Source organism: Hypanus sabinus, chromosome 3 (genome assembly GCF_030144855.1).
Source record: "Hypanus sabinus isolate sHypSab1 chromosome 3, sHypSab1.hap1, whole genome shotgun sequence".
Classification (NCBI taxonomy): Eukaryota; Metazoa; Chordata; class Chondrichthyes; order Myliobatiformes; family Dasyatidae; genus Hypanus; species Hypanus sabinus.
In genome coordinates, this window is record NC_082708.1 from 122,261,040 (window position 1) to 122,273,843 (window position 12,804).

The 12,804-nt window shown below is 38.4% G+C and overlaps 1 protein-coding gene across 5 annotated transcripts in view; it reads right to left on the bottom strand.

The window, feature by feature from the left end:
- Positions 1-12,804, bottom strand: part of fbxw7 (F-box and WD repeat domain containing 7) — a 316,690-nt gene that overhangs the window by 155,404 nt on the left and 148,482 nt on the right. For all 5 annotated transcript variants that reach the window (XM_059965037.1, XM_059965038.1, XM_059965036.1 and 2 more), the window contains one exon: positions 9,692-10,189. In XM_059965037.1, the coding sequence (XP_059821020.1) occupies positions 9,692-10,120 (429 nt within the window). In that variant the 5' untranslated portion in view covers positions 10,121-10,189. Of the gene's footprint in view, positions 1-9,691; positions 10,190-12,804 lie in introns of those variants that run through there.

Consider the following 12,804-nt stretch of genomic DNA (forward strand, 5'->3'; position numbering starts at 1 on the left):
TTCTGCTGAAGACCACAACCAAAAAGAAGAATGTGAACAATGCTCATGGAAACTTTACTCCATTTCAACTTGAATGTGCCAGGCACGCTCTTGCGCAAATCATGAGTTCAGTTTTCAAGAGATCATAAATGGAGTAGACAAGAATTGCAATCATTGCATCAGGAATTCAAACATTAAATGCTTATAAAATTAAACATTTTAGTTGATGACATGACAAAAAGTATGTTATTGTCTGAACCCCCCTAAAAATCTCAGTGGTTAAATTTACTAATCAATGTGTTGGAGACAGACAAACCAACTTGAAGCCAAATGAACTTTATAGTTAGAAGATACTATTAAGCTGCTACAAATATGCCTCAGCTTGCTTTCACAAGGGATGGATATACAATAGCATGCCTGATTTTTTCTCACTTAAAGTGAGCTCTGTTAAAATGTGTACAAACAAGATTTACAATAGCCTTAAGAACAAAGTGGCAATGCTTATTAAAATGTAAAAGAGTATACCAGTACACTCGAGTTTCCATGGTGGAGGTGGGGAGGGGGGGTGAAGGGAGAGGAGCTGAAGACAAAATTGTTTTTTCACAAAAAGCATTGGCCTTGCCCATTTTCAAATACACACAAAGGTTGTATTAGGGAATACATGGCATGTACACATGAGCTAAAATTAACTGGTAAAGAATGATAAATAAACATCTGAGAAAGTGAAGGTTTTAAACACTTGACTCCGATTGTTGGCATTGACATCATTCATTGATGGCCACATTAGAATGCCTACTGCTGCCAACGTAGATGATTTATCTAAACATTTAAACAATTAGCTAAAAAGTTGCATTTTGAGGTATTTTGCACAGATCTGTAAAGCACCATATTGCACATCAGACAGATTATAAGGTGGATGAAATTTTAAATAGACAAAACTAGTAATAGATTTAAACCATACTGTAAAAATTCTGAATCTTGCACTCACATCCTAAAACATTACTAGAAAATGTTACCAAATAAAGAAGTTTTTAAAATAAATATTCTAAATCTAAATATTCCAAAGATTTGCAGGTCAGAACAGGAACAGGGATAGGAATTAACATGGTTGGCCACCGGGAATTCCACTTTTGGCAGATGGAGAGGTGCTCGACAAATCGGTACCCCAGTTTACATTGGGTATCTCCAATGCAGAGGAGGCCACAACAAAAGCACTAGATATAATGGAGTTAACAGATGGTTTACTGCTGTTTTCTCAAGTGCATTTTGGCATCGTCAAGAAATACTATCTTTTGTTAATGTTATCTGTACCAATTAAATGAATATAATGCATTTTAAATGTTGAGCATAAACTCTTACAAATCCTGAAGCTCTCTTAAACCTTGGGGAAAAGAGGGTTGAAGTTATTGGATCAAATTTCAGACGGGCACAACATGGAACCATTACTGTATTGCATTTTTAATGTATTATGTGCAAATCTACAGAAAAATGAGATTCTTATTGCCTGCAGTAACTGAAGCAAGTTTGTGAGTAAAATAAAGTCATGACTGCACTTTATTAAAGGAAGCACACAGTATGAAGATAAAATATCATCTATGATAATGCTCATCAGTTTTTTTTGTGTAGCTCATATAAACCAATGGTTTAAAATACCTGATGAGAATGTAGGTACTCAAAATGTGAACTAATTCTGTAAACAACTGCACTTGTTGGCTGAGAATCACATAGATGCATCAGCATAGAAATAGACCTTTTAGCACCAGTCATTAATCACCCATTTAAAATAATTCTCTACTAATCCTTTATTTATTCTTCCCACACCACCCAACACAAACAATGACTTAAAATTAACCAACCAGGCTATTGGCCAAGGCTCAACTAGGTTCCATAAATCACTTTCATCTTTTTTAAATCAGAAGAATCGTCACCTATTGCACAAATTTATTTACAGCACCTAGGAAATGAAACAGTCCATCCCCACATACAGCAAGGCTCCATATCATTCATAAACACAAGAGATTCTGCAGATGCTGGAAATCCAGAAGTAAACACACAAAGTGTTGGAGGAACTCAGCATCTATGGAAATGAAAGTAGTTGACATTTTGGGCCAAGACTGTTCTTCAGGAGTGGAAAGGGTAATTCACCAGCTTAAAAAGGTGAGAGAAGGAAAGGAGGACTAGCTAGAAGGTGATTGGTGAAGCCAGGTGGGTGAGAAAGGTAAAGGGCTGGAGAAGAAAGAATCTGACAATAGAAACGAGTGGACCATGGGAGAAAGGGGAGAAGGAGGGGCACCAGGGGGAGGTGATAGGCAGGTGAAGAGAACAGGTAGGAGGTCAGAGTGAGGAATAGAAGAAGAGAAAAATAAATTACTGGAAAGAGAAATCAATGCTCATATCATTAGGTTGAGGACTACCTATGCAGAATATGAAGTGTTCCTTCTCCACCCTGAGTGTGGTCTCATCGTGACTAAAAAAAGAGGTCAGCAGCCTGAGGAAAACCTGCCGCAATATTCAGGGTCTGGGATGACTGATCTCAGAATAAACAATAAAGCAAGATACGATGGCATGCAGAAGTCGGCACCCCTGGTCAAAATTTCTGTTACTGTGAATAGCTAAGCAAGTAAAAGATGACCTGATTTCCAAAACAAAGTTAAAAGATGACACAGTTCTTTATTACTTTAAGCAAGATTACTTTTTTATTTCCATCTTTTACAGTTTCAAAATAACAAAAATGGAGAAGGCCCGAAGCAAAAGTTTGTGCACCTTGCATGGTCAGTACTTTGTAACACCCCCTTTGGCAAGTATCACAGCTTGTAAACACTTTCTGTAGCCAGCTAAGAGTCTTTCAATTCTTGTTTGGGGGATTTTCGCCCATTCTTCCTTCCAAAAGGCTTCTAGTTCTGTGAGATTCTTGGGCTGTCTTGCATGCACTGCTCTTTTGAGGTCTATCCACAGACTCTCAATGATGTTTAGGTCGAGGGACAATGAGGGCAATGGCAAAACCTTCAGCTTGCGCCTCTTAAGGTAGTCCATTGTGGATTTTGAGGTGTGTTTAGGATCAGTATCCTGTTGTAGAAGCCATCCTCTTTTCATCTTCAGCTTCTTCCAGAACTTGCTGGTATTTAATTGAACTCATTCTTCCCCCTATCTGTGAGATGTTCCCCATGCCACTGGCTGCAACACAAGCCCAAAGAATGATCAATCCACCCCCGTACTCAACAGTTGGAGAAGTGATCTTTTCATGAAATTCTGCACCCTTTTTTCTCCAAACATCTGCTCATTATGGCCAAAAAGTTCTATTTTAACTTCATCAGTCCACAGGATGTGTTTCCAAAATGCATAGGCTTGTTTAGACGTTCCTTTGCAAATTTCTGATGCTGCATTTTGTGGTGAAGGGTTTTCTTCTGATGACTCTTCCATGAAGGTCATTTGTGCAGGTGTCGCTGCACAGTAGAACAGTGTACCACCACTTCAGAGTCTGCTAAATCTTCCTGAAGATCTTTTACAGTCAAACGGGGGTTTTGATTTGCCTTTCTAGCAATCCTAAGAGCAGTTCTCTCAGAAAGTTTTCTTGGTCTTCCAGACCTCAACTTGACCTCCACCGTTCCTGTTAAATGCCACTTAATTACATTACGAACTGAGGAAACAGCTACCTGAAAACACTTCGCTATCTTCTTATATCCTTCTCCTGCTTTGTGGGCATCATTTATTTTAATTTTCAGAGTGCTTAGAGGAGCCCAAGGCTGCTGATTGTTGGGACAAGGTTTGAGTAGTCAGGGTATTTATCAAGCTTTGAAATTTGCATCACCTGGCCTTTCCTAATGATGATTGTGAACAAGCCATAGCCCTAGCAAGCTAATTATGGTCTGAGACCTTGGTGAAAGTTATCTGAGAGCTGAAATCTCTTTGGGTGCCCAAACTTTTGCATCGTGCTCCTTTCCTTTTTTCCCCACTCTACAAACTTTTGCATCGTGCTCCTTTCCTTTTTTCCCCACTCTACAAAACAAAAATAATACATTAATCTTGCTTAAAATGTTGAAAAGAATGTCTCATTTTTAACTTTATGACTTTTGGAGATCAGATCATCTTCTATTCACTTAACTATTCACAGTAACAGAAATTTTGACCGGGGTGCCCAAACTTTTGCATACCACTGTATTACTCTAACAATTGGCATTTTTTCCCCTTGATGTTTGGACAGAAGATGTAATGAGGCCTGGAGCTGTTTGATCACAGCATAAGTGAGCAGATTATAAAAGATAGAAAAGTACAGCACAGCAAGAGGCCCTTTGGCCCATAATGTTATGTCAAACTAATCCACAGAGGAAATAAAGACCAACTAAACCAATTCATTCTGTCTACAGTAACACGAATGAATCTGCAGATGCTGGAACTAAATAAAAACACAAAATGCTGGCAGAGCTCAGCAGGCCAGACAGCATCTATGGGAGGAGGTAGTGACGAAGTTTCGGGCCGAAACCCTTCATCAGGAGTTTCAGTCCGAAACGTTGTCACTACCTCCTCTCATAGATGCTGTCTGGCCCACTGAGTTCTGCCAGCATTTTGTGTTTTCATTCTGTCTACAGTGTTCATCTTCCATTTCCTGCCCATTCCTTAAGACCATAAGACATAGAAGCAGAATTAGGCCACTCAGCCCATCGATTTTTCCCTGTGATTCCATCGTGGCTAATTTATTATCCCTCTCAACCCCATTCTCCTGTCTTCCCCCAGAACCTTTGATGCCCTAACTTGTCAAGAACCTATCAACCTCCGTTTTAAATATATTCAATGACTTGGCCTCCTCAGCCGTCTGTGACAATGAATTCTACAGACTGACCACCCTCTGGCTAAAGAAATTCCTCCTCATCTCTCTTTTAAATGATGTTCCTCGATTCTGAGGCTGTGCCTTTTGGTCCTAGACTTCCCTCCTATAGGAAATCACCTCTCCATGTCCACTCTATTTAGGCCTTTCAATATAGGTTTCAATGAGATCCCCCATCATTCTTCTGAACTCCATTGAGTACATGCCCAGTGCCATCAAATGCTCCTCATATGTTAATCCTTTCATACTTGAATCATTCCCGTGAATCTTCTCTGGATCCTCTCCAATGCCAGCACATCTTTTCTTAGATAGGGGGTCTAAAACTGCTCACGATACTCCAAATGCGTTCTGACCAATGCCTCATAAAGTCTCAGCATTATATCCTTGCTCCTACATTCTATTCCTCGTGAAATGAATACTAATATTGCATTTGCCTTCCTTACCACCGACTCAATCTACAAGTTAACATTTAGTGAATCCTGCACTCCCAAGTATCTTTGCACCTCCAATTTTTGAATTTTCTCCCCATTTAGAAAATATTCTATGCCTTCATTCCTTTTACCAAAGTGCATGACCATACAGTTCCCTACACTATATTCCATTTACCACTTTGCCCACTCTCCTAATCTAAGTTGTTCTGTAAACTCCCAGCTTATTACATGCCCCTTTTCCTGTCTTCCTATCATCCACATACTTGGATGCAAAGCCGTCAATTCCATCAACCAAATCATTGACAAAATAGACAATAGACAACAGGTGCAGAAGTAGAAGTAGAAGTAGATCACCACTTGTCACCGGCAGCCAACCAGAAAAGGCCCCCTTTTCCTCCTCCCAGCTAGCTAATCTGCTATCCATGCTGGTATCTTTCCTGTAATACCATGGGCTCTTACCTTGTTAAGCAGCCTTATATGCAGCACCTTGTAAAAGGCCTTCTGAAACTCAATGTAAACATTCACTGACTTTGTCTATCCTCCCTTTTATTCCTCAGATTTGTCAGTCAAGATTTCCTCTCTGGCCTATTTTATCATGGACCTTCTAATACCCCAAAACCTCATCCTTAATAATGGACTCCAAACTCTTCCCAACCACTGAAGTCAGGCTAACTGGACTATAATTGTTTTTTTGCCTCCCTCCTACCTTAAAGAGTGGAATGACATTTGCAATTATCCAGTTCTCAGGAACGATTCCAGAACCTAGTGATCCTTGAAAGGTCATTACCACTGCCTCCACAACCTCTTCAGCTACCTCTTTCAGAGCCCTGGAGTGTAGTCTATTTGGGTGAGGTGACTTATCTATTTACAGACTTTTCTGCTTCCCACGCACCTTCTCCTTAGTTACAACAACTACACTCATTTCTGCTCCTGAACACTCTCGCATTTCTGGCATACTGCTAGTGTTTTCCACAGAAAACCCTAGCCTTCTGGCATTTTTTTGTACTCCTTACTACCTCCCCTGCATCATTTTCGAGTGGTTTAATACCTACTCTTGTCTTTTGTTTACTGTTTATATGTCTGGAAAAAAATTAGTATCCTCGTTTATATTATTGATTAGCTTACCTTCATATTTCATCTTTTTTCTCCTTATGGCTTTTGTAGTTGCATTCTGTTGGTTTTTTAAAAGCTTCCCATTCTTTTACTTTCCCACTAATTTTTGGAATGTACCTAACCTATGCCAACTGCCCCCGAAAACTCCAGCCATTGCTGTTCTGCCATCATCCCTGCTTATGTCCCCTTCCAATAAACTTTGATCAGCTCCTCTCTCAGGCCTTTAGAATTCTCAATGGTAATACTGATAAATCTGACTTTATCTTCACGCTCTCAAACTGCAGGTGAATTTTATCATATTATGATCACTGTCTTCTACGGGTTCCTTTACCTTAAGTTCTTTAATTAAATTTGGTTCAGACAGACAGACATACTTTATTGATCCCGAGGGAAATTGGGTTTTGTTACAACTGCACCAACCAAGAATAGTGAAGAAATATAGCAATATAAAACCATAAATAATTAAATAACAATAAGTTAATCATGCCCAGTGGAAATAAGTCCAGGACCAGCCTGTTGGCTCAGGGTGTCTGACACTCCGAGGGAAGAGTTGTAAAGTTTGATGGCCACAGGAAGGAATGACTTCCTATGACGCTCAGTGTTACATCTCAGTGGAATGAGTCTCTGGCTGAACGTACTCCTGTGCCTAACCAGTACATTATGGAGTGGATGGGAGTCAATGTCCAAGATGGCATGCAACTTGGACAGCATCCTCTTTTCCGACACCACTGTAAGAGTCCAGTTCCACCCCCACAACATCACTGGCCTTACGAATGAGTTTGTTGATTCTGTTGGTGTCTGCTACCCTCAGCCTGCTGCCCCAGCACACAACAGCAAACATGATAACACTGGCCACCACAGCCTCGTAGAACATCCTCAGCATCGTCCAGCAGATGTTAAAGGACCTCAGTCTCCTCAGGAAATTGAGACGGCTATTACACAATGTTGTGTCATTACACAACACCCAATCTAGAATGCCTTTTCCCCTAGTGGGCTCAACCACAAAATGCTTTAAAAAGCCATCTCCAAGGCATTTTACAGATTCCCTCACAAAGGATCCTGCACCTTTTTGATTTTGGCAAACTACCTGCACATTGAAATCCCCTATGACTATCATAACATTGTCTTTTATATATGCCATTTCTATTTCTTGCTGTAATTTTACCTTTTTTCTTTTTTTTAAATCTTGCATCTACTATATCTGAAAGCCTCTAGAATACTACCACCCAGACATTGCATTCCAGACATCCATCACTGTATTTAAAAAAAATCTTGGCCTGCACATCTTCTTTGAACTTACCTCTTTCATCTTAAATTCACATTCTCCAATATTTAGACATTTTAACCTTGGGAAAGATACTGTCTGTAAACACTATCAATGCCTCTCATAATCTTATGAACTTCTTTCAGATCTCCCCTCAGTCTCTGCCCCTCCAGAGAAAGCATGTTTGTCCAACTTCTCCTTATGGCATATGCCCTCTATTCCAAGCAGCATTTTGCTAACCTTTTTCTTCACTCTCTCCAAAGCCTAAAAATCCTTTCTCACAAAATGCTGGAGGAATTCAGAAGGCCAGGCAACATCTATGGAAAAAAGTACAGTCGACATTTTGGGCTTGAAATGTCAACTGTACTTTTCCCCCATAGATGCTGCCTGTCCTGCTGAGTTCCTCCAGCATTTTGTGTGTGTTGCTCAGATTTCCAGCATCTGCAGACTTTCTCTTGTTTGTGAAAATCTTTTCTCTATTGGGTGACCAAAACTGAATGCAATACTTCAGGTGTGACCTAACTAGAGATTTATGCCGTAACACAACTTACCAATTCTTGATCTCAATTACTCTACTAAGAAAGGCAAGCATACCATATGCCACTTAAACCAGCCTAGAAAGCAGCCAGTAAGTTGTAAACTCAGCCGTCAGCACGAGCCTTTCTAGTATTGACGATACCTTCAAAAGGCAATGCCTCAGAAAGACCCCATCACCCTGGACATGCCCCCTTCTCATTGCTACCATCAAGGAAGAGGTACAGGAGCCTGAAGACACACACTCAACATCTCAGGAAGGGATCTTTCACCATCAGATTTATGAATGGAGAATGAATCCATGAACAACTTCACTATTTTTTGTTCTCTTTTTTCAGTACTTACTTAATTTTTTATAAACTTAATGTAATTTTTAGTTTTCTTTATTATTATATATTGCAATATACTGCTGCTGCAAAAGAACAAATTAAAATGACGTATGCAAGTGATATTAAACCCGATATATTATTAAACATGTGCAGCCACCTTCAGGAAACTATGGATTTGGATCCAAGATCCCTCTGACCTATTGCCTTCAGCCTTTACTCCAAATGCAAGGTAGTACAAAAGTAAGGAAGTCTGAAGTAAAACAGAAATTGCTGCATTCGTGCAATGGGACAGGTAGCATCTGCTGAGAGAGAAAGTGAGCTAATGTTTCAGATTTATGCCCTATTACTTGGGTAATGTTTTTTTCACTGCACAGGGTTTTAGTAATACCACAACAGAAATACTCAGTACAGTTCTGTTTTCTTTATTTGAGGATATATTTGCCATTTAGGCAGTAAAGCTCAATAGATGAGGAATATGCACTGCGAAGAAAGACTGATTTGCACACTGAACTTTACAACCTGTGGTGATCTCATTGAATATCATGATTTTGAATAATCTCAGATAGGATCAGCTCTGTGGGTTTAAGTGCAAGGCAAAGGGAAATTACTTAGTCATTTATGACTTGGACAAGAAAAGATTTCTTCCTGCAGAGTTATAAATCATTAGAATTATGTACCCAAGTGAACTTCGGAGAAGCTTGAGGGGCCATATGGCATATTTCTACCCCAATTTATTATGCTTTAAATCGATTAAGAATTCAAGTCAGCAGAATATTTGGTAATTCTAAATTCTAATATTTTGATTCTACAATGCAGAAAATAAAACCAAGGTAAATTATAAAATCATTTGCACTACTGTATATTAAATTCATTAAACTATGCTCAAGATTTCATGCTCTACTTCAAATGCATGACAAGTAATACAACCTGAAAATATAGTATATGCATTGTGAAACTACTTTAAAGGGGATCAGTTAGAACAGGCACATCTAAATACTTTTGCCTTTATGAATGGTTCTGCAATACATTAGTGCAGTAATACTATAACATTTACTGTTACTCACTTGATGCTTATTTGCAATATTTTTATAACTTGCACATTTATATAATAGCCAGTTATTAGTTTTTCAAAGAATTGCATTATACTATAATTAAACATTTCTATAAGGCATTCTTATATGTTGAAGTTAACATTTTACAGCCACTGATTCTTTCTTACCTGATTCTTTGTTAAGAGAGCCAATGATTGTTGTGTGACAATATCATTATAATTTTGATCAGTTATGTCATTTCCATTTGTGTAAGATTCTTCTCTACTGCTGTCATCAGATTGCTCAAAATCATCACTGTCTTGGTCCATTTCCTCTTCATCATCATCTTGTTCTTCTTCTTTGTTCCCTTCTTTGATCTCTGCTGTGATTTCATTGTTGTTTTCTTCTTCATCAGTTGCAGTGGCAGGAGCTTCATCAATGGTGCTGCTACATGCCTCAGCTCCACTGCCATCCGCATTCCTTATACAGTTTGCCTCTTGTACTTCCACAACTCTGTTCATTTGGTCTTCCTCTCCATGACTTAATGAGGCATTACCTCGGAGAGACCCTCCTGTTCGATGCCTCTTGCTGCCCCCAGACAGCAATTCCTGGTTCATGTCCAACAGCCAGCTTGCAACTTCCTGAATTTTTGCTAGATTGGTGGATCGTGTGCACGTTGTTGCAGCCTGAGAACCAAAGAGATGAGACTAAATTAGAGAAAGTTTCTTTATATTCCAATAATACATTTTCAAGTTTTCAAAGATACTGAATATTTTCTAAGTTGAAAACTTTGAAGCTTTGCATATCAAAAAAGTAGCATATGTAAATATTCTTCTAATAATTTTAGAGATTGTTTTGTCATTATTAATGGTTCAAGATAATTCAATAATACATCGCACAGTAATAAAGAGATTAAATTGAACATTGTGAAAGAAAATTACTGTGAATTCTAGACATTTTAAATACAAGCAGAAAATGTAGAAATACTCAGATGAAAATTTATCTCATCTTCACTGATACTGCCTCACTCAATATTTCCAACATTTTCTGCTTTTATTTCAGAACATTTTAAATATGGAAAGACTCTGTTCTGAGAAATTCATCCAGAAAATAAGGAAAATGTCAATAAAGTCAGATACTGAGCAACTAGCTACATGCCAACTAAAATTATTTTCCCGAAAGTCAACAAACCCTTTCCACCAAATAAATGTTGTTCAACCCATTGAGATCCTCCATCAGATTATCTTTTGCTCCAGAGAACAGAATAAATTTGAAAATAAAGGTAATGACCAAAATGCCAAGGAAAATTTTAATCTTGCCATTTTTTTTTCATTTTACATCAACAACCCAGCTGACCTCATCAAACATTTTGAAGTTCTGACCAGAGTTCCAAGTGAAAGTGCAAGAATGAGCAGGGGCTAAGGAAAGATCACACCTGATCCTGTCCTCCCTAGGCATAACCAGAAGCATTTCCAGTGGGCTCCTCAGCTGAAAAATAATTCAGCTTTTCATTCCCAAATCTCAGAACACTCTGACCAATTATAGCACTTGTACAGCTCACCCAATTAAAACATCCTAGTTCACACGGGTCTTGTACAATGACTACCCCAGCAGACTGGGGAAACAAGCTTTTCGAAAAAGATCAAAACAGTGCATCAGGATGCAAATATTTTCTTTTTCTGTTCTTCAATACAGAATTGTTCAACTTGTGTGATAAATCAATTAAATCCCCAAGTTTGCATAGATTAAAATCTTCCACTTTTGTGAGATCATTTGTTAATACATATTAACTAATAACCTCATGCCTTTGGAAGAGCCTGTAAGTAGTTTTAAAAATCTGCTACACAGTATCACTTACAAATACATTAATAATCACAATATTTGAATCTTGAACAGCAAGACTAACGATTCAAAGTAGACTGTATTTATTCCAATCCTTTAAATGAAAAAAAAGTAAATGATTGAAAGATAGAAAACAAGATAGCAGAACTTCAAAACGTAAAGTTCATGCATAGCATAATTCCATCTTAAAGAACTTCATTATTTTTCCAGTGTGGTTTTTCAACGCCCAAAAATCTCATCTAAATACAAATGCATATTCTTACACCCATCAAGTTATATGCAATGGGCAAAACAAAGTGGGACAAAAAACAAAAACTTAGCAGAGATCCATTATGACTCAGTGATGAAACTTTGTCTTGTTTTCCATAGAACAAAAATAGGATTACTTCTTGCTGCCAGAGATTAAATTTGACTATCAACTACCTGTACTGGATTTGTACTTCTACTATATTCTATCATACAGTATTTTTTTTTTAATTGCACAACAGCATATGTTTTTTTTTACTTTTTTTTAACCAATTATACAAAGCTCCTTTGAAATCCTTGGAAACTCAGAACGGACAAATTGGTGCTTCCATATCTCCAATGCATCTCAAAATAGTCTAGTAGCATTTTCAGAATTATTTACAAATGATAATATTTTTGCATTGCATCTTTCCCTTCAAAAACATGCAGCACTAAAGCTTAACATCCATTGACAATCAACACTGACGCACTACAGGGTTACATGCTTAGCTCACTGCTCTACTCCCTCTACACTCATGACTGTGCGGCTAGGCATAGCTCAAATGCCAACTATAAATTTGCTGATTGTTGGCAGAATCTCAGATGGCGATGTGAGGGCATATGAGCAAGATATATCAACTAGTTGAGTGGCGTCTGCAACAACCTTGCACTCAATATTAGCAAGACCAAAGAAATGACTGTGGACTTTTAAAAAAGATAAGATGAGGGAACACAAACCAACCCTCATAGAGGGATCAGAAGTGGAAAGCAAAAGCAATTTTAAGTTCCTGGGTGTCAATATCTCTGAGAACCTAACCTTGGTTGTACATACTGATGCATCTATAAATAAGGCAAGATAGTAGCTATATTTCATTAAGAGTTTGAGGAGACTTGGTTTGTCACCTAAAACACTTGAAAACCTCTACAGAGAACTGACTGCATCACCGTCTGATATGGGGGTGGGGGGCAACTGCACAAGATCAAAGTAATCTGCAGAAAGTTGCAACATTAGTCAGCTCCATCATGGGTACTATTCAAAGTGGTATCCAAGACATCTTCAAGGAGCAGTGCCTCAGAAAGGCAGCATCCATCATTAAGGACCCCCACCACTCGGGACATGCCCTTTTCCTATTGTTATAAGGAAGTATAGAAGCCTGAAGACAGAGACTCAGTAATTCAGTAACAACTTCTTCCTCTCTGCCATCTGATTTCTAAATGAACACTGAACCCATGA